General features: G+C 40.7%; 1 protein-coding gene across 1 annotated transcript in view; it reads right to left on the bottom strand.

Annotated features, from left to right (window-relative positions):
• Positions 1-274: 274 nt before the first annotated feature.
• Positions 275-20,986, bottom strand: part of SLC35F1 (solute carrier family 35 member F1) — a 387,569-nt gene continuing 366,857 nt past the window's right edge. Inside the window, exon 8 of the mRNA XM_084623343.1 lies at positions 275-4,600. Within this exon, the coding sequence (XP_084479469.1) occupies positions 4,376-4,600 (225 nt within the window). The 3' untranslated portion in view covers positions 275-4,375. The remainder of the gene's footprint in view (positions 4,601-20,986) is intronic.

Raw genomic sequence — 20,986 nt, 5'->3', positions numbered from 1 at the left:
AGATGGCTGCAGCTGCCTAGCAACAGAAGCACCAGGGGCCCCTGACACAGGAATAATACTGCTCCTAATGAATTCCGGATAGTTATAAGTGATTTCATGAAGATGGCTAAAGTCAGGCTTGTGTAGACATGGCTGTGTAGCAAAGATATGCCGCCTACACTTGAAAATCATCCAGGGATTTTAATTTTAGAGTGCCTCCTGCTAAATATTCATATTTCAAGAAAGTCATGTCAGGTTATTTCACAGGCAAGGAACCAGGCAAAGAAACTAATAACCCAGTTTCATAAAGCATTTATTTTTTATTTGAAAACATTATACAGGCATTACATTGCCACAGCCAGTCCATATAGGAGCATGCAAATATCAAAACAGAGAAAGGTTTGTTCAGCTTAGTGCAGGAGTTTGGGGTCGGAGTGTTTTTGTTTGATTGGTTTTGGTTCACATTTCCATTTGCAGTGCCAAAATTAGTGTGCTTAATTATGACATTTAACAATAAAATTCTACCCATGGGGTAAAATTTATATTTGTAGCTAGCTTGGGAATACTAATTTTTTTTTAAAAGGGAAAGAAAACAATACTACACGCTTGTCAAAATGTTAATAGCACAAGTTAGCAATATCTAAACTATACATTGAAACTTTTCCATATGACACAGTGGTGCAAAATTTTCAATTGCTTTGTCTATTGTTGTGTATTTTAAAAGTTTATAGCTGGAAAAAAGGACAAGTTCTGACTCCCAGTGCAGGTCTCCATCCAGTAGCAGAAAATTACATCAGCCTTGCTAAGGACCCCTCACCGCCAATGGGTAGCAGAGCTTCAGTTTGTTCAAGAAAAAGATATACACAGAGCTGGTGAAGCCCTAATTCAACCAGTAGAGTTGCTGCCAGTCGGATAGCTGAACCTTGCTGGTGTCCACTGAGGTCTGGAATTGCAGGAAATTAAACATCTAGAAATAATAGTTTTCCCTGCTGGACCTCAGCTTTCATTCAACAGCGTATTTGTAAAGCTATACTACTGTTTTCCTTTGAGGTCCATCCATTATTGGCAAATTGGAACAATTCAACACATCCTCTTTAGCTGGAGACAAAAAAACAAAATAAAAATAAAAATAAAAAAAATCAACCCCATCCTAAATTATCCCAATACCATGAATCTCTTCATGTGCAAGAACACACAGGATGGTTGTTGAGTGCACAGTGCATATGTGAACAGTTGCAATTTATTTCCATACAATTAAGTAATTTAAGTTATCCCATAACAATTGTTTCAGATGGCACCTCTTAGCCATCAGTTGATTTCAAACCCTTATATGCATAAACTCCTGGGTCAGTGAGCTGACCTGGATATGCCTTCGATCCAGTTGTTCCTAGTAAGACTTTAATAAACATCTACAAATTATTGTAATAAAAATGAGAGAAGAGAGAGAAAAAGACTAAAAACATTTGGCTTAGAAAATAAATACTAAGAATGAAGTAAACCAAAATAATTATGCAAAATGAAGGAATGTAAACATGAAACAAACATGCACACATACACTCCCAGTCTTCAGAGGTCTCAAGACTAACTTGGGAATAATGCGCAGAGAAAGGTATTTAATTGGTATAAAAGGTAGCAAAAAGACTGGGAGATGACAGGTGCCCACCAATGCTCTTTAGGGTACCTGAGAGAACAATGACAGTTGTAACGAGAACATATTGCAGGGGCTTGATCTGTACAGTGACTACACAAAGCCCATGCACCAGTTAAGCCCTGATTTGAGGACTTCAGTGGTTCCTTGGTCTTGTGCTGGCCCTCTGCACAAGGATGAATTGACGGGTCACCTATGTCCCACTTAAAACCTATTTTGAGGTCTTAACTGGGAATGGAGAGGTCAAACAAACAGAAATGAATGTGAAAAATCTCAGTGTCGCCAACTCTTGTAATTTTAGAGTGTGAATCTCACTATATTTGCAGTTTCTCTTAAAGCCCCAGATCCTGGAGTCATATTATATGGAAACCTCAGCTTTTTTTTCTTCTTCTTTTTAAGGTTTCCAGCCCTTATGGTTGCAGGGAAAAGCCTGAAAACATGACCACTAAAAGCTCCCAACCAGAAGCAAAATAAAAAGAACCCAACTTTTTTTTTTTTTTAAATCTCATGATTTCTGAACGTGTGTGTGTGGGGGGGGGGGTTGACAATATTACAATCCCCTCTTTTTCAACTGCAGTGGGATCATAGAAGGCAGCATAATCATGATGAGACGGACTGTGTCTCTCTTCCTCATCAACAGGAAGAACGAGATTAAACAGATAGTCAGTAATTTATTAGCATATTGGCACGTCGCCATTTTTATACTTGTATGCAAACTTCCCTCAGGCTGCTTCAGAGAAGTCCTTTTTATAGCTTTGCAGAACAAGACTATAAGACAATTATTATTTCAGCAGAAATCCATCCTGCTTGGTTGATTTGCCTGGCCTTTTCCAATCTCAAGAGTGTACAGTTTCTTTTTCTCATAGAAATAGGTGAGTTGTATTTTTTTTTACAGAAAGCCCTACATTTTCATTTAAAACTGACTTCTTCAGAGTAATGTCATTCAACTAAAATACATTTCATATGCCCACCAGCAGAAAATGCAGCAATTTACCACAACCTTGCTGCAAACCCTGTTTTCCAATACAATGAATATATAAAAGCTATTATAATAATATGTCCTATTTCCTTGGCTCCTTCTTTCTGAAGATCTTAAAGACTTTTAAAAAAATTTAGTCCTGTGAGAGAGGTAAAAATACTCCTGTGAGGGAGGTAAAGAATTACTATCCTTGTATATACAGATTAGGAAACTAAGCCACACAGAGGTTAAATGACATGTCTAAGATCACACAAGAGGTCTGTGGCAGATCTGTGAATAAAACTGAGCTCTCTTGAATCTCTATCCTGTCCTTTAAATACAAGACTATCCTTTCTTTCCTTAATTTTAAGAGGAAAATGGACTGATGATGTATGAAGCAATGACTTTTGTCTTTCACTGTGCTCTTAAAAGGGCAATAAAAAACCAAGACAGGTTACAGATTTGCAGTGTTCTGCTTCAGATTCCATAGAAGTGTTTTAAATGCTCCACATTTCTGATGAGTTTCCTGCAGCAGAAGTACAGTGGTAGAGCACACCCTTATTTTAGAGGGACTGTCACATTCCCTGGTGAATATCAGAACACTGCTAAATTCTTCTACTTTTGTAGATAAATGAAAAATAATTGGCTACACCTCTCTGGCATGAATACCATCATGCTGCTGCAGTACCACCAGCAGATGGGTCGGTCTTATTCTTAATATTCATGAGTTCACTACATTATCATACTAATATTTATGATTGTGGCACAAGAAGGTTCTGATGAAAAATTTACATATTTCCAGATTAGCATGGTTAGGAAAAGGAAGTCAAAGCCTCCTGTACCACAGGACTGAGAGAACTGGAATAGTAGAAGGCTCCTGAATATGCACTGAGCATTGAAAATAAATGCCCTGGTCTGACTGATATATCATCACCAATGAGAGCTACAATATCTAGGAAAATAGAAAATGAAAATTTGTTACAGATTTAATTTTAAAAGTAAGAAATGTGTTCGGTTTTGTTTCTGCAGGTTAGACAGAGCTACAGAAATGTAATTTCCGTGTCACCTGGTACAGAACCTCAGCCACCAGGAAATCCTCCATGAAACATAAAAAGGTCAATGCTTCAGTGATTCACTTCTGTAAATATAGAAAGGCTAAAATGCTCATTTTACACCTATTCCTAGAATAGAGACTGATATTGTAAATTGTCCCTCCCCTGCACTCATAGCAGAGATTACATATAAGGTGGGCTACCAGATAGATAGTACAGCTGAACTCATTAATCCTTTCTCCCAAAAGATCCAGGTGCTACCAAAAATGCATCAGGGTGTAGCTACCAGAAGTATCCCACTTATTTGTGCAAAACAAATACATTTTAAAAAGAGAGAAAATAACAGTGACTGTACAAGTGGACTTGCTGTAAAAATGTGGCTTTTCCACAGCTCTGTGTGGCCTTGGCAAAGTATCACACAATAGGTGCAAAAATACCCTTTTGATTTCTGTGTAATTTCAGCTTGCATTTTGAATATCTTCACAGGTAGTTTGATAGTGAGCGATTCACATAGAACATTCTGTTGAGGCCAGCATACTACTAAATAAGGGACTGGCATCTCTTCGCAATGTACACCTAGTGACAATTAGTTTCTAACTTTTACAGGCTTTCCCTATTTGCTACCTTGAAGCTCACCTGTGTAACCGTACCCAGTAAATACCTTTCTCTATGTACAATACAGGGATCATGGATATACAAACTCTACTGAAATCATCAGTGGGAGACAAGTGCCTGGGATTAGGCAACTCTGACATGAGGCTCCTCTTCTGTCTCCTGGCTTAGACTGGTATACGTTACTGAAGGTTCCAGCTGTCCGGTTGCTGGCAAGTCTACAACAGGTCCTGAAGGGTTTCGAAACTGCTTGTACACCCGTGGATCCTGGGCTACGTACGTGGAGGTGGAGGAGTACAGCACCAGCCCAACAAGGATAGTAAAGAATGACAGCAGATAAAGTCCTGAAAACTAAACATAAATAAGGGTTAAGTCATTAGAAAGTTGCACTGATTATTTGTGCTCACGAGGGCTAGTGGAAAATTGCAGGCACAGATCCTTTTTTTTATATGCACAGCATAGAGCACTGTTAGTCATTCCTTGTTTCACTGTAGATTTTGAGGAGATACTCTTGCTGGAAGTTTGTTTCCATTACTCGTGCCTCCTATTTTATCAAAAATATGAGTGCAATTCTCCTATGGCCCTAGCAATAGGTAAATATGAGACTGTTAACTGGGACTCAGAAGATCTGGGTTTTGTTCTCAGCTCTGACACTTATTGCCTTAATGCTTTGCCCAAGTCACTTCCCCTCTCTGGAGTTCAGTTTCTCCCTCCACAAAATAGGGATAATGCTATTTACCAATATTTGTAAAATGTTTTGAGATTTATGGATGAAAGGTGCAGTTCAAGTCTGAGGTTTTATTGTTTTCAAACCCTGTGTCTTTAAAGTATAACACACACAGTCGGTGCTATATAAATAGCAATGATATCATAAATTTTAAAAAGCATTTAAAAAGTACCCTTAGAAAATATATTTTTAGTTTCTTTTGATATTTACTTAACCATATATTGGTGCCTGGTGGTACATCAGTTTTTATTCACCTGGATGAAAGCCCAAGGTAGTTCACTTGCAGCAATAAATATTTTGTGTGTAAGCTGAATTCAGAAAGCAGATAATAGGGCTGCACATGCTTTAATGTGATTTCAGAAAAGTCAGGGATTATAGCTTTAAGAAGCCCTGGGCTGGCTTCAAAAGGTTGGAATGTACACACAGAAGATCAGATGTTTATCCAAAGCTTGAGTCTGCATAATCTGATAGGCAATTTCACAAGACCAGACCTTCTTTTGAGTTTTCTGATATATCCTGCTTCAGGTTGGGCTGCAAATATCACACAAATAGACTTTCTGGCAATATTTCAGCACTTGTAAGTGAGGTAGAGGCAGGAACCCAGAAGTCCATAGGAATCAGAAATAAAGTATTTGATCCTTAGTCCCCTGTAAGGTCACTGTATGCTGCTGGAACAGCACAAAGTGACCTTAAAGCGGCCCTAAAGGGGCAGCTGAGAATTTCCTTAGCAACGGAAGAATGTTTTGATGGTGGAAAGGTGGCATAAACAGCTTTATGTTGTTTGCTTCTCCCACATCAGCAGAAGGAGTGTGAATTATACCAGAGCACAATGTACTCCGCTAATTTCCAGCCAGTGGAATGGTCCCTAGTGGGCCATTCTAATTGGCATAGGTCAGAGCAACCATGTGGCCACTCCAGCTTATCTAGGATCAAAAGAGAAGTAAATGAGGCTTAAAGTCACCTTTACGCTCATCCTAAGCTGTACCAACCATGAACCCAATAAAGGAAGAAAAATTAACTTTCAGAATCTTTAAACAGTACACTTGTAGAAATGGGCAAAGATGTGATGTGAGGGTACATGCACACCCCTAATCAACTTCCCTACTGCAAAGCCCCCTCTCACAAAGAAATCAAAAGTGATCTGAATTCAAGACTCACCAGAGGACAAACCGCATGGCGCAACTTGGTAGGTCAAAGGACATAGAACTGATTTTGTATTTAGCAAGAGTTCTAAAAGTGCAAGTGTTCAGCTGTGGTCAGGAATACAAGAATGAATGAAAATGCCAACAGCTAACTACAATCGTGTAACCAATTATGGGCTACCTTCTGAACACAAGGGAGACACAAATCTGTTCTCTAATCCTAGCTGATTATGGAACTTTGACAGGTGCCAAATGTGTTTCTCTTGGTTCATTTAGATGCAGTGCTAGAAGGCCAGACTGAGTTAAATTATTCACGCAAGAGCTTCAGCAGTTCTGCCCCACTTCTTTATGCTTGTAAGGAAATAATTTTGTCAAACACAAGTTTTCTATAAAGGTGCTAACTTTTTCCTGTTATTAATTTGCTATCACCGCACTGAGCTACACAGCTTGTGTCCAACATTTCTGCTTGTGGTTAATCCTACTGCATTTGGCATTTTTCAGAAATAGCCCCTTTGAGGGCTTTTGAAAATGCTAGAAGCATAACCCCAATGATAAGTCTGTATCTGCTTTCATTTTCCACAGTGAGAGTGTAACAAATACACTTCAGAAGGGAATGCACCATAATGGGGAAAGTTTAAAGCATGTCAGAAGGACTGTAGATGGAAAGAAGGCAGGGCTCTGCTTTTCGTCAGTCATTAATTGCTCTTTTCCAAGCATGTCACCAGGTCTTCACGTGTCATCTGGCAGTGTGATCTGATGTAATCACCCAGCCAAAAACACAATGCAGAATGCGAGAGCAAATCTGCTGAAAGATTCCTTCCATGAGTCACAAGCCTGCAAGGAGTGGTTGGGCAGAGATCTCCCCCCTGCGGTAATTAAACCCCAAGTCAATCGATCCAATGTCTTTTTCCTCTCTGTTTCATTTTAATTTTCACTCCCTGTGGACACCTCAATTCTCTCCTTTTCTCCTCATACATGAATTCTGGCACCTCTTGGCTGTAGTAGAGGGTCTGCTTTTCAGTGGACCCTTCTGTCTACAAATAAGCCCAAACTAAAACCCCAGGCACAAACTTTCCAATAACCATCCAGATTTCAGGAGTTTTACTTTGGGTTGGCAGTTGAATTTCATTTCTGTTGCTGCAAGCTAAGTCAAGACATCCCTGAGCACCAGAAACTGAACAAGGGAAGCAGTGGGGAGGCAGACCTGCATACCCCGAACCCCATATTCTGCAAGGACCTGTAAGTCCCCTACCCACTGCCAAATGCCTGGCTCCTTCACTAAGTTGCCAGGACAATTGCCAGTCACAGGGATAGTGGGGAAAAGCAGCTCACGGAGCAACAGCATCATACAGCCTGCAGCAGCCTTAAAAAAATGGAGCTGAGCACAAAACTGTTTTGGGGTGAGAACCCACACCGAGAACTCATCCCTACACTATGGAAGCTGTGGGGTACAGATATCCAGGAGTAAGCAGGGAGAGACAAAGAGGACGAGGGGAGAGGTGACAGAGAGAGAGAAGACAGCCAGGGGTGGAGGCAGGAAAGGTAACAAGGGAAAGGGGAGAGAACAGGGAATTTTGAAAATTACATAATATTTACAAAAATAAAGCCTATTTTGACTGCATCACTCTCCCCACTTTCACATTGTTGTCTGGGGACAGGATGAGGGGAAAAAACTAACAAGATGTGCCTCTCCTTCTCTGGATACTTTGCTTATATGCGGTTATCCTCTCCCCCTGCCCTTTGTCTGCTTTTGTCATTTGAAAATGGTAAGCTCTTTGGGGCCAGGGTTATCTCTGAGGCTATGTTTACATTGCACCACAGCACAGACTACAGGGGTATGAATTGCAGAGCATACCAAGTGTTGCGCACTAACTTCCTCATGAGGAGACTGCTGGTGCAAACTAAAAGGTACCTCGTTGAGGTTAACACAGTCTTGTTGAAAGAGGACTATGTTAACATGAACTAGGTACCTTTTAGGTCACACCAGCAGTGCCGACACGGGACAGTTAGCCCTCAACACTTTGGTGTGCGCTGCAATTCAGAGCCCTGTAGCCCACACTGGCAGAGCGTACAAAGCTCTGAATGTCTAGATTACTTAGTGCAATTAGGAGTTAACAACAACAAAATATAATGATAATCTTTAACACATTCCTAGTTGGAAACAAGAAGTTACAGGCTGGAGCTGCATTTGTTTATTTTCTCTCTTTTCTATCATAATCACTTTCTTAGAAGTTAAGTCTCTGGCTCTCTGCCGTGCTAAGGTGGTAAAAGTTGTTAATAGCATTGCTGGAGTTTCAGCCTATTTCATTCAATGGAGATAAAGCATATATATATCGCAGGCCAGTGAGGGAGAGCAGTCATTGATTATCAGATAGTTTTTCCAGCAGCTTTTGGGTCTCATCCAAAGCCCATTGAAATCAATGGGAATCTTTCCATTGATTTCATGGGCTTTGAAAGCAGCACTTCTGAAGAGATTAAGACATACTATGTTAACCAAATGAAAATTGACTACAAATGCTATTCACTGTACAGAGTTTGTTAGATTCCCCAAATGAAATTTTTTTGTTTTACTGAAAATTGTATTCATTGAAGTGCTCTACTGCTGTATCTGTGTAAGGATTTTTTTATCTTGACCCACAAAACCTCATTCCCTTTAGATTCAGTATTAATAGACAGTAAAAGAAACAACTTCAAAAATAGCTGTTCCATAAACTACTCTAAGAAATGGAGTTTGAGTGCATCACTTTGTACTGCTACCCTGCATATAACTGAACTACTGGACTGTAAGTTCCCATAGGTTATGTAATTCCTCTTTTTGGGTGAACCATTGCTTGAAAAAGATATCGCTCTTCATTTTTCTAACTTATTGCTCTTTTTCTACAGTCAGATATGACTCAGAAGCCCAGCAAAAAATATAAAAATTAGGACTGTTGATTAATCACAGTTAACTCGCACAATTAACTCAAAAAAAATTAATCACACAGTTAAACAACAGAATACCCATTGAAATTTATTAAATATTTGTGGATGTTTGCTGCATTTTCAAATATACTGATTTCTATTACAACACAGAATACAAACTGTACAGTGCTCACTTTAGATTATTATTTTTGATTACAAATATTCGCACGGTAAAAATGATAAACAAAAGAAATAGTATTTTTCAAGTCACCTCCAACAAGTACTGTAGTGCAATCTTTTTTATCGTGAAAGTGTAACTTACACATGTAGATTTTTTTTGTTACATTAACTGCACTCAAAAACAATGTAAAACTTTAAAGCCTACAAGTCCACACAGTCTTACTTCTTGTTCAACCAATCGCTAAGACAAACAAGTTTGTTTAAATTTACAGGACATACTGTTTCTTATTTACAATGTCATGTGAAAGTGAGAACAGGCGTTTGGATGACACTTTTGTAGCCGCTGTTGCAAAGTATTTATGCGCCAGCTATGCTAAACATTCTTATGCCCCTTCATGCTTTGGCCACCATTCCAGATGACATGCTTCCATGCTGATGATCCTCATTCAAAAAAATAATGTGTTAATTACATTTGTGACTGAACTCCTTGGGGGGAGAATTGTATGTCTCCTGTTCTGTTTTACCCGCATTTCATGTTATAGGTTTCAGAGTAACAGCCGTGTTAGTCTGTATTCGCAAAAAGAAAAGGAGTACTTGTGGCACCTTAGAGACTAACCAATTTATTAGAGCATAAGCTTTCGTGAGCTACAGCTCACTTCATCAGATGCATTGTTTCCACAATATGCATCTGATGAAGTGAGCTGTAGCTCACGAAAGCTTATGCTCTAATAAATTGGTTAGTCTCTAAGGTGCCACAAGTACTCCTTTTCTTTTTGCATTTCATGTTATAGCAGTCTTGGATGATGACCCAGCACATGTTCGTTTTAAGAACACTTTCACAGCAGATTTGACAAAACACAAAGAAGGTACCAATGTGAGATTTCTAAAAATAGGTACAGCACTTGACACAAGGTTTAAGAATCTGAAGTGCCATCCAAAAGTTGAGAGGGATGAGGTATGGAGCATGCTTTCAGAAATCTTAAAAGAGCAACATTCCCATGCAGAAACTACAGAACATGAACCACCAAAAAAAAAATCAACCTTCTGCTGGTGGCATCTAACTAGGATGATGAAAATGAACATGCATCAGTCCACTCTGCTTTGGATCATTATCAAGCAGAACCTGTCATCAGCATGGACGCATGTCCTCTGGAATGGTGGTTGAAGAATGTCCATATGAATCTTTAGCGTATCTGGCACGTAAATATCTTGCAACGCCAGCTACAACAGTGCCATGTGAATGCCTGTTCTCACTTTCAGGTGACATTGCAATCCAGAAGAGGGCAGCATTATCTCCTGCAAATTGTAACCAAACTTGTTTCTCTGGGTCATTGGCTGAACAAGAAGTAGGACTGAGTGGACTTGTAGGCTCTAAAGTTTTATGTTGTTTTATTTTTGTATGCAGTTATTTTTTTGTACATAATTCTACATTTGTAAGTTCAACTTTTATGATAAAGAGATTGCACTACAGTACTTGTATTAGGTGAATTGAAAAATACTATTTCTTTTGTTTTTTACAGTGCAAATATTTGTAATAAAAATAAATATAAAGTGAGCACTTTATACTTTGTATTCTGTGTTGTAATTGAAATCAATTTATTTGAAAATGTAGAATAGATCCAAAAATATTTAAATACATGGTATTCTATTATTGTTTAACAGCATGAGTAATTGTGCGATTAATCACAATTATTTTTAATCGTGTGATTAATCACAATTAGTTTTTTAAATGATGTGATTAATCACGATTAATTTTTGTAATTGCTTGACAGACCTAATAAAAATACTCTAGACTTGTAGATCTCACTGAGACTCATTTCCATCCATACTAAACAGGATAAAAATGGAACATTAAAAATGGAATATGGCAAAAAATTCTGTAGTTCTAGTTAGTTAAATATTTATACGTGAAACCCCTCCAGAACCTTGGCAACTGGACACCTGACAGCAATGAACACATAATTCACCCAAATTAATATAACCAGTGGCAACATCATCTCATGGAGAGGAAGGATGATCTCCCATAGATCTTGGATGATCTAAGTCACTTAATCTCTCTGTGCCTCAGTTCCTCATTAGTAAAACAGGAACAATAATACTTACCTTCTCCCACCATCTGTCTGCCTTCTCTGTTTGGATTGCAAGGTCTATGAAGCAGGGACTGCCTCTTAATGTGTGTTTGTATAGGATCTAGCACAGTGTGGCCCTGTTCTAAGTTGGGCCCTTTTAGGAGCTATTGTTTATTTAGGAGGTAAATAAACATGAACAACAATTAAGTCAGGGAAGCAACTAAACCTTGCCCTGCCTTCTGGAACTTCCTAAATCTGGGTTTTAATGGGCAAGAGGGAGCGAGTTAGAAAGGAGGAATCTCTCTACTGAGAACACCCTGCCACTGATCCTGCAATGTTCAAGCAGAAGAACAGCAAGTGATCCAGTCATTTGTAACTGCAGTGATGGGCCAGCAAGAGAGAGACAATCCCCCAGATAGTTAGCTCTTTAATCAAATTATTTGTTTTAAGCAGGTGCCTCACAATTGGCATTCTGCCCTTCCACAGGGAAGCATTAGCAATCTCTGTCTATAATGAGCTCAAAACTTCTCTGCTGTCCTTGACCAATGCAAAGATCTATCTCAGTGGTGGTGGACCACAATTTCCCTTGAACAGTGGTTCTCAGCCTTTTTCATACTGCCCCCCGCCTCCAAATGTGAGAAGAACCGGGGGGGGGCAGGACCCCTAGGCTGAGAACACTGCCTTAGTTGACCTAAGACCACACTTAACAAAAAACAGAATGAAACTCAGCAAGAGAAGGTTGTATATTTATAATCTCCAGCCCTGATACTGAATCCACAGCACTGGCCAAATCAGTCAGGAGAAGCTAGCTGTTTTTCAGTGCAGTAGATGGAAATTTCCTTACAGTCAGAAAAGGAATTCTGAAACAGAGCTAAAGCCAGCTAGAATTACCACGCTGCCTATTTTTTCTAGGGGGACCTTTGCTGATACTATGGCAGATAAATGATGGAGGATTAAAATGAACTTCTCTGTGTATTCTCATAGATAGGTCAGAACCCTCCGTGGGGTTAATGGTAATTACATGGATGAGGGTAGCACCTAGAGATCTCAACCAAGCCAGGCTCCATCCATTATGCTGGGAGCTACATATACAGACACGAAAAAGAGACAGTTCCTGTCCTGAACAATTGATTTCCAGCCTGAATTGGAGCTGTAAATGTCGTAATATAGTCAGGCTGACTGAATGCTTCATGTTGCTCAGTATTGACTACTTCTACCAATTAATGAGCAGTGCTGGTGGGTTTCTAAGGACTCTCATCCAGACTTCTTTAATCTGAAAAAGGATGACAGGCACAGCATGGGCCTTGATGACATAAAGACATGGAAACATAGAGATATCCTGCTGGATCTGATAAGGATGCAGAGATCTCTTCTATGGAGAAAGAAACTAAATACCACTGTTATAGTTACCTTCCTACTCTCATCATCATAATGAACATTTATGACATTCCCCAAAACATGTGACCTAGTCAGCACTAAATCAGTCTATACATCACAGCTTGACAGCTGCGCTTGACAGCAGTTACTAGAGGATTTATCTAAATCTCAGCCTAATCCAAGCCCTCAGTGTAGATTACTTGATGTTACTGAAATTTGCAAAATATTAGAAAGCCATAAAGATTACTTCTCCTCACCTTATTCAGTACCTACAGTGAAAATAAAAACTATACAAGTAACACTTTTAAATTTTTGATTTATAAAAAGTGTATTTTACGTGCTTGTCACACTGAAGATAATCATACAAAACAAGGCCTAGATAACATGTATGACATGACATGCTCGGAATATGCAGCAAACCTACTGATTTTGAGTGGCTGGATGTTTCTGCTATATATCCTAGGGATGTTCCATAGGGAATTGATGCCAGAATACATTCACCCAGTCAGGGTTAGTGGAAAAGATAACATCATATGATTTAGCTGCATGACCAGGGGTTCTAGGCAATAGTTCTGATGTGTGGTTACTATAGGCTCCTGCCAGGACACTGGTGAAGCACTATGATCTCTAGTTATGGGTGGAAATGAAAGTTCCTAAAAACTCTGTGAAAGTCTGTTCTTGCAATATATCTTTCCCATCTGGATCCATGAAACTAGACATTTTGTGGAAAAGCCTGATAGTGCAAGTTTTCCAAATTAACTGGGGTTTGGAGAAAAGTATCTGAAGTTCTGGGTGCTTATCCAGAATGAACCTCTAAACCTTTCAAAGTTTGTTCTTATCCCCACTTGATATCCTTGTGCCTCAAAACAGTGTTTCTCAACCCTTTTGATACCAGGGGTCAGCTTGCAAACTTCCTAAACTGTGTCAGGGAGATCTCAGGGACTGGTGCTGGTCCATACAGATCAGTCACTGAGGAACACTGCCTCAAAATAATCCAGTTGAGAAACTGGGTGCAAAGGCAGGTTCTTGCCAAGGAGCAAATAGTGCTTTGGATTTCATCTTTCCTGAATAACTACAAAGAAAGTAGATGAAAATAAAAGGAAAAACTATTAAAAGGAGGAAAATACAATTTCTGGGTCTGACGAGAACAAGTCATTCTGCATATATCATGAAGTTAGAAGGGAAATCAGAACAAAAGGAAATAAAAATGTGTTTGCAGTGCAGCTAAGGGGAATTTCTGCTCCAAGAGGGAATTAGAATCATAGAATCATAGAATATCAGGGTTGGAAGGGACCTCAGGAGGTCATCTAGTCCAACCCCCTGCTCAAAGCAATCCCCAATTAAATCATCCCAGCTAGGGCTTTGTCAAGCCTGACCTTAAAAACTTCTAAGGAAGGAGATTCTACCACCTCCCTAGGTAACACATTCCAGTGTTTCACCACCCTCCTAGTGAAAAAGTTTTTCCTAATATCCAACCTAAACCTCCCCCACTGCAACTTGAGACCATTACTCCTTGTCCTGTCCTCTTCTACCACTGAGAATAGTCTAGAACCATCCTCTCTGGAACCACCTCTCAGGTAGTTGAAAGCAGCTATCAAATCCCCCCTCATTCTTCTCTTCTGCAGACTAAACAATCCCAGTTCCCTCAGCCTCTCCTCATAAGTCATGTGTTCCAGACCCCTAATCATTTTTGTTGCCCTTCGCTGGACCCTCTCCAATTTATCCACATCCTTCTTGTAGTGTGGGGCCCAAAACTGGACACAGTACTCCAGATGAGGCCTCACCAATGTCGAATAGAGGGGGACGATCACGTCCCTCGATCTGCTCGCTATGCCTCTACTTATACCTCCCAAAATGCCATTGGCCTTCTTGGCAACAAGGGCACACTGCTGACTCATATCCAGCTTCTCGTCCACTGTCACCCCTAGGTCCTTTTCCGCAGAACTGCTGCCTAGCCATTCGGTCCCTAGTCTGTAGCTGTGCATTGGGTTCTTCCGTCCTAAGTGCAGGACCCTGCACTTATCCTTATTGAACCTCATCAGATTTCTTTTGGCCAATCCTCCAATTTGTCTAGGTCCCTCTGTATCCTATCCCTGCCCTCCAGCGTATCTACCACTCCTCCCAGTTTAGTATCATTCGCAAATTTGCTGAGAGTGCAATCCACACCATCCTCCAGATCATTTATGAAGATATTGAACAAAACCGGCCCCAGGACCGACCCTTGGGGCACTCCACTTGACACCGGCTGCCAACTAGACATGGAGCCATTGATCACTACCGTTGAGCCCGACAATCTAGCCAACTTTCTACTCACCTTATAGTGCATTCATCCAGCCCATACTACTTTAACTTGCTGACAAGAATACTGTGGGAGACCGTGTCAAAAGCTTTGCTAAAGTCAAGAAACAATACATCCACTGCTTTCCCTTCATCCACAGAACCAGTAATCTCATCATAGAAGGCGATTAGATTAGTCAGGCATGACCTTCCCTTGGTGAATCCATGCTGACTGTTCCTGATCACTTTCCTCTCATGTAAGTGCTTCAGGATTGATTCTTTGAGGACCTGCTCCATGATTTTTCCAGGGACTGAGGTGAGGCTGACTGGCCTGTAGTTCCCAGGATCCTCCTTCTTACCTTTTTTAAAGATTGGCACTACATTAGCCTTTTTCCAGTCATCCAGGACTTCCCCCGTTCGCCATGAGTTTTCAAAGATAATGGCCAATGGCTCTGCAATCACAGCTGCCAATTCCTTCAGCACTCTCGGATGCAACTCATCCGGCCCCATGGACTTGTGCACGTCCAGCTTTTCTAAATAGTCCCTAACCACCTCTTTCTCCACAGAGGGCTGGCCATCTATTCCCCATATTGTGATGCCCAGCGCAGCAGTCTGGGAGCTGACCTTGTTAGTGAAGACAGAGGCAAAATAAGCATTGAGTACATTAGCTTTTTCCACATCCTCTGTCACTAGGTTGCCTCCCTCATTCAGTAAGGGGCCCACACTTTCCTTGGCTTTCTTCTTGTTGCCAACATACCTGAAGAAACCCTTCTTGTTACTCTTGACATCTCTCGCTAGCTGCAGCTCCAGGTGCGATTTGGCCCTCCTGATTTCATTCCTACATGCCCGAGCAATATTTTTATACTCTTCCCTGGTCATATGGGAATTTGCAGACAAGTGCTTCTGCCTGTTACTGCTGAACAGAGCCACATTGTTGCTGGCACTGGGGCAAAACAATAGCGTAAATGACAAAGACAGACAGATGTGCTTCTGCAGAAAAGCCCATACAAACAAAGAAACTCAGTGATTTGCTAATTTTGGTTTTGCACTAAACTATCATGATAATGATCATCACCATTATTTTTTATGGTTATGAAAATGCAAATTCTCTTTTATCCAGCCCATTGAACTGGAAACAACCTGCAAGAGCAGTGCAGATTTTTCCGATGGGGTTCTCCAATTACAATTTCATTTCATAAGAATAGCGGCAGTCTAAGCCTCTTAGGGACTGATATGAAACATCAGACTACCAGCTGATGGCAACCTAACTGTGTTTCTTAAGTCTTGAGATGAGGAAATGTCTATTAGATGACGAGCTGAAGTCAGAAAACTTGGAGATATTATCTGCCTCATATTAAATGATAAGCATCTGAAATGTAAGAACTGCTACCTTTTTTCCTCTCCAGTTGGGAAACGGTGGAGAAGCAAATCATTTCAACAAGAATTAACAATCAAACCAGGCCAATTAATCCATGAAATGTTAACCCTTTTAAAGGAGTAACCTCCTGAGAACATGCTGATGAAGAGCAACAAAATCTACACAAAGCCTTTCGCTGGAGCACAGTTCATGTCATTCCATATTCCTCTTTACATGCTTGATGCTGTCAGGACAGTCAGTCCCCAGCGGTGCTTTATTCTAATCAGCAATCCTGTGTAGTTTGGTGAGGCCCTCTGTTTTCAAAACTAACTCATTTTGCAGCATATTCTGCACAGCCGATCAAATCAGAGGCCAATGAGTTCCCCCTTGGGTAATTTCACACATGAGTACATTAACTGACTGAGCTAACAGAACTAAAAACAAATTTCTCTCATTATCTTTATATGGCAGACAGACATTTCCACTTGGGTTGATGAAATGATCGAGAGTCTGAGCTTGTTTGTGCGTTGCTTTCTATTTTCATCTCAAATACAGCAAATGAACTGCACTATGACAAAATCCAGAAGTTGCATGGATTGAGTTTTCTCTGTGGGATGCAAGTCTAGTCAGTAAGAATACCTGTTACAGCTGAAGGTTCAGATACCTGGAGGTTTTACATAAATGGCCTAATGACCTAATTTGCATATCTGAGAATTATGCATTATCTTATTTACATGAATGACAGCAAATGTCCTAATTAACAGCATTTAAGCCTGACAAGGCTGCAGCTTGGAATGAGCTCTAGGAACATAGCAGTTCCTGTCTTTCTCTAGCATCTCCCTGGGTTCGTGTTCAGCTCCTTGAGGCTCTGCCCCTGGCTGTCCCTTGCCCTGGACTGGATGGAGGGCTGTGGTTGCGTGGCTATCCCCCAGTGCTGGCTGCTGCCGTCCTGGCCTTGGAGGAGGATCTGGCTGCTTCCTGTCATTGGCTAAGGTTGCTCTGGCTGGGCTTCTGGTCCCTAGCTGCCCCTTGGCAGGGGAAAATTTTTTCTGTCCCTGCCTGCTCTTCCCTGATTTGGGAGGTGGGAAGCTATGGCCATGGCCCTGAGCTGTGGTGGGCTCTGGCTCCTAATTTCTGGTAACTGGTCACAGACCAGAGAGTTTTTATAACCAGAGCATTCCCCAGTGCCACTCTAGCCATATCTCCAAGTCTATGACTCTGGGTTGGGTGAGGAACATAAGAACGGCCATACTGGGTCAGACCAAAGGTCTTCCGACAGTGGCCAATGCCAGGTGCCCCAGAGGGAATGAACAGAACAAGTAATCATCAAGTGATCCATCCCCTGTTGCCCATTCCCAGCTTCTGGCAAACACAGGCTAGGAACACCATCTCTGTCCATCCCGGCTAATAGCTATTGATGGACCTATCCTCCACGAACTTATCTAGTTTTTTTTTAACGCTGTTATAGTCTCTGGCAAGGAGTTCCACAGGTTGACTGTGCGCTGTGTGAAGAAATACTTTGTTTGTTTTAAATCTGCTGCCTATTAATTTCATTTCGTGACCTCTAGTTCTTATATTATGAGAAGGAGCAAATAACACTTCCTTATTTACTTTCTCCACACCAGTCGTGATTTTATAGACCTCTATCATATCCCCACTTAGTCGTCTCTTTTCCAGGCTGAAAAGTCCCAGTCTTATTAATCTCTCCTCGTATGGCAGCTGTTCCATACCCCTAATCATTAGTGTTGCCCTTTTCTGAAGCTTTTACAATATATCTTTTTTGAGACGGGGCGACCACATCTGCACGCAGTATTCAAGCTGTGGGCATCCCATGAATTTAATAAGGCAATATGTGGGCATACCATGGACTTATATAAAGGCAGTATGATGTTTTCTGTCTTATCTATCCCTTTCTTAATGATTCCCAGCATTCTGTTCACCTTTTTGACTGCCACTGCACATTGAGTGGATGTTTTCAGAGAACTATCCACAATGACTCCAAGATCTTTTCCTTGAGTGGTAACAGCTAATTTAGACCCCACCATTTTATATGTATTTAAAATGAACTAAGTTCTAGGCTGTGTCACGATAAAGAATCATCCCAGTTGAGGCTTTATAGGTCTTCCTATGTCCTCTGTGACTTTAATCATTGATATCCTGCCCAAACCATAGAGATGCAGCTGGGATTGTGCCCTCAACTCTGCAAGTCAGATTTCAGATTTCACAGACGATGTCATTACAAAGATCCTACTGTGCAGGTTCCTTCCCAAATACTTACCTCCTAGGACTGTGTGTTTATGTGAGAGAGCTCCACTCTCATCCTATCTTCTTTTCTTTCCTTCTTCCTTTCCTGGGACTTGAGTAGGCGATAAGGTTAAGAAGACAACTTTCTCTCCTCTGCCCCCTTCTTCCAGCACATCACAGGAATTGTGAGAGATGAGTCTGTGTTTCGTACATCTGAGGTGGCCACCACACTGTCTAATTCAAATACATCAGGCAGAAGGCACCTGAAAACAATGTATTTACTCACACTCTCTATAGGGTTGTTTGCACAGGAGAGGGTTTTTTTCTGTAAAACCTAAGATATGATTTTAAACTGGTATAGCTAAGCCAGTATGATTCCGTGAGAGGACACTCTTACTTCAGTATATGAGGGCCCCTTTCTGGTATAGCTTGTGTTGCTTGGGAAGGGTTTTAAGATTAACTGGAAAAAGTCACAGAGGGAAGATGTGTATATATACACACATCTGTATAACAAGAATTGGTAAAACTTTTCCCATGTAGACAAGGCCTAAGACCAGGCAGAGTGCTCTGAATGGTTCACAACCATTAGATACAACAGGGAAAGCTCTTGTAAAGTTTTCTTCATTTCTTAGAGGCAGAGCAAGTGGAGTGCTGATCCATGGGACTATATGGTGGGGAAGCAGAACTCTCAGAATCAGAATAAAATCAAGAGGATCACCCGAATGAACTCCAAAGATCTTAGTTTGAAAACAACTTACTGTGTAGCTAGAAGATGATTTTACTGTAATACATCAAGATACCTATAGGTGTGCAAACCCTTTTACATTGATAAGAATGGGAAAGAAACTTGCATATGTAACCCATGCTTCTGTCACTGTCCCTTTTAAACAGTAGTAGTCAGATGATATTTATTTTTGCCAGAAGAGTGGAGCAACTGTCCATGGACTCCAGCTAATCTGGGACTAGCAGGTAATCAAAGGAAAATGTTCAGGAGCCCTTGCAGCATGCTCAGTAGGGTATCTCGAAGGGTGGAGGCCATTTCCACTCCCAAGTGTAAAGTAAAAAAGGCACCCAACTATTCAGTTGTTTCAACCAGACCCAGAGCGAGATAGCCATATCAGAGGGGAGGTGAAGATCTCTGTCCTGAGGGCTGATGCTTACAGGGATGTTTCACTAACTGCAGCAAGAAGATAACCATAAGGAGAAGGATACCAGCCAAGTCAAAGAAATGGATGCTTGCTGCCTGTTCAGCTCAGGATGGTGCAGGGACAGTAATTCCAAATCAGGGGTGCATGTTTTAAATGCGTAGGATTTGTGGCCGGTGTACATTTTGGTACTGAAGAAATCTATATGTTTGATACTTTTTTTTATTTCCATAGTATTTGCTGTATTAATGTAATAATAAGATTGCATTTAGATTCATGAGGAGTCCTAGTTAACCCTCAAAACTGACCTCTTATAAATTTGAAGGTTTTTTTTAAGTTTGAGTAACGCTACTACATGCATTGTGGTGTTTTTGTTCCAAACCGGAGCAACTCAGGGTATGGGCATCCATGACTGTTCAAATTTGCAATTTTTTCTTATGTGTTATTATCCACAGGTAGAAGTTCTGCTGTCAGAACAGACTGAGCCGGCTCATTATTCCTACAGTAAAATGGAATTATAGTAACCACGTGTTTATTCAAAGGTTAGTTGGTTACACATAAGCTCCAGGTACCTATAGTACTGACCTTCTGAGACAAAGCCCACTAAATCAAATTAGCACACAAAGAAAATCAAACAAAACAGATATTTAAATGCTCATAATACTATGGGAATAAGCACCATAGAAATGCTTCTGAATAACATATACTCCCATCCCCTACCAATTAATTTTTTAATATTTTCTAGTGATTCATTTTATCAGCTGTCAGTTATCATGAGTGCTTTTTGTTTGTGTGCCTAAGAATTTAATAATGCACCAGCTGCCTGCAGTAATCAATTCTATATTGCTGTATTTGAGGCTAATGGTGTTCAAAAGCAAGGTTGCTACAATTGATTCTTCTTGGGGCCTTTGTTTATACGTTTTCTGCTGAGTGTTACAATACGTGCATCCAGCATGGCTTCATTAGAATGGCATTCTTTATCTCAGTTGTACAACTGGAGAATATTCCCACACTGACACAAAGAACCTGCAGCTGTAATTCATTACCTTCAATGTAAGTTACTGTAAATCACCTGGGGTAGGGGGATGGGGGGAGGGAGGGAATACGATGCCATGTTTTCTCATTAGGATTCTAAGAGTTTGGTGTGTTTGCTCCTGAGGACATGACTGAAAATGTCAGACCCTCCCAAAGCCTTGAACTGAGTCAACTCAAACATATTCTGCCACTCTTGCTTGTTCCCTCTTCTTTTCTTGCCCTGCATCTGAATCCTTTCCGCACCATCAAATCTCTCTTAGGGCACAAATGAGGTTCTGCCACC

Source organism: Lepidochelys olivacea (genome assembly GCF_965140295.1).
Source record: "Lepidochelys olivacea isolate rLepOli2 genome assembly, chromosome: 3".
Classification (NCBI taxonomy): domain Eukaryota; kingdom Metazoa; phylum Chordata; order Testudines; family Cheloniidae; genus Lepidochelys; species Lepidochelys olivacea.
The sequence above is the reverse complement of the archived record's forward strand: the minus strand, read 5'-3'. Positions and strand labels throughout refer to the sequence as shown.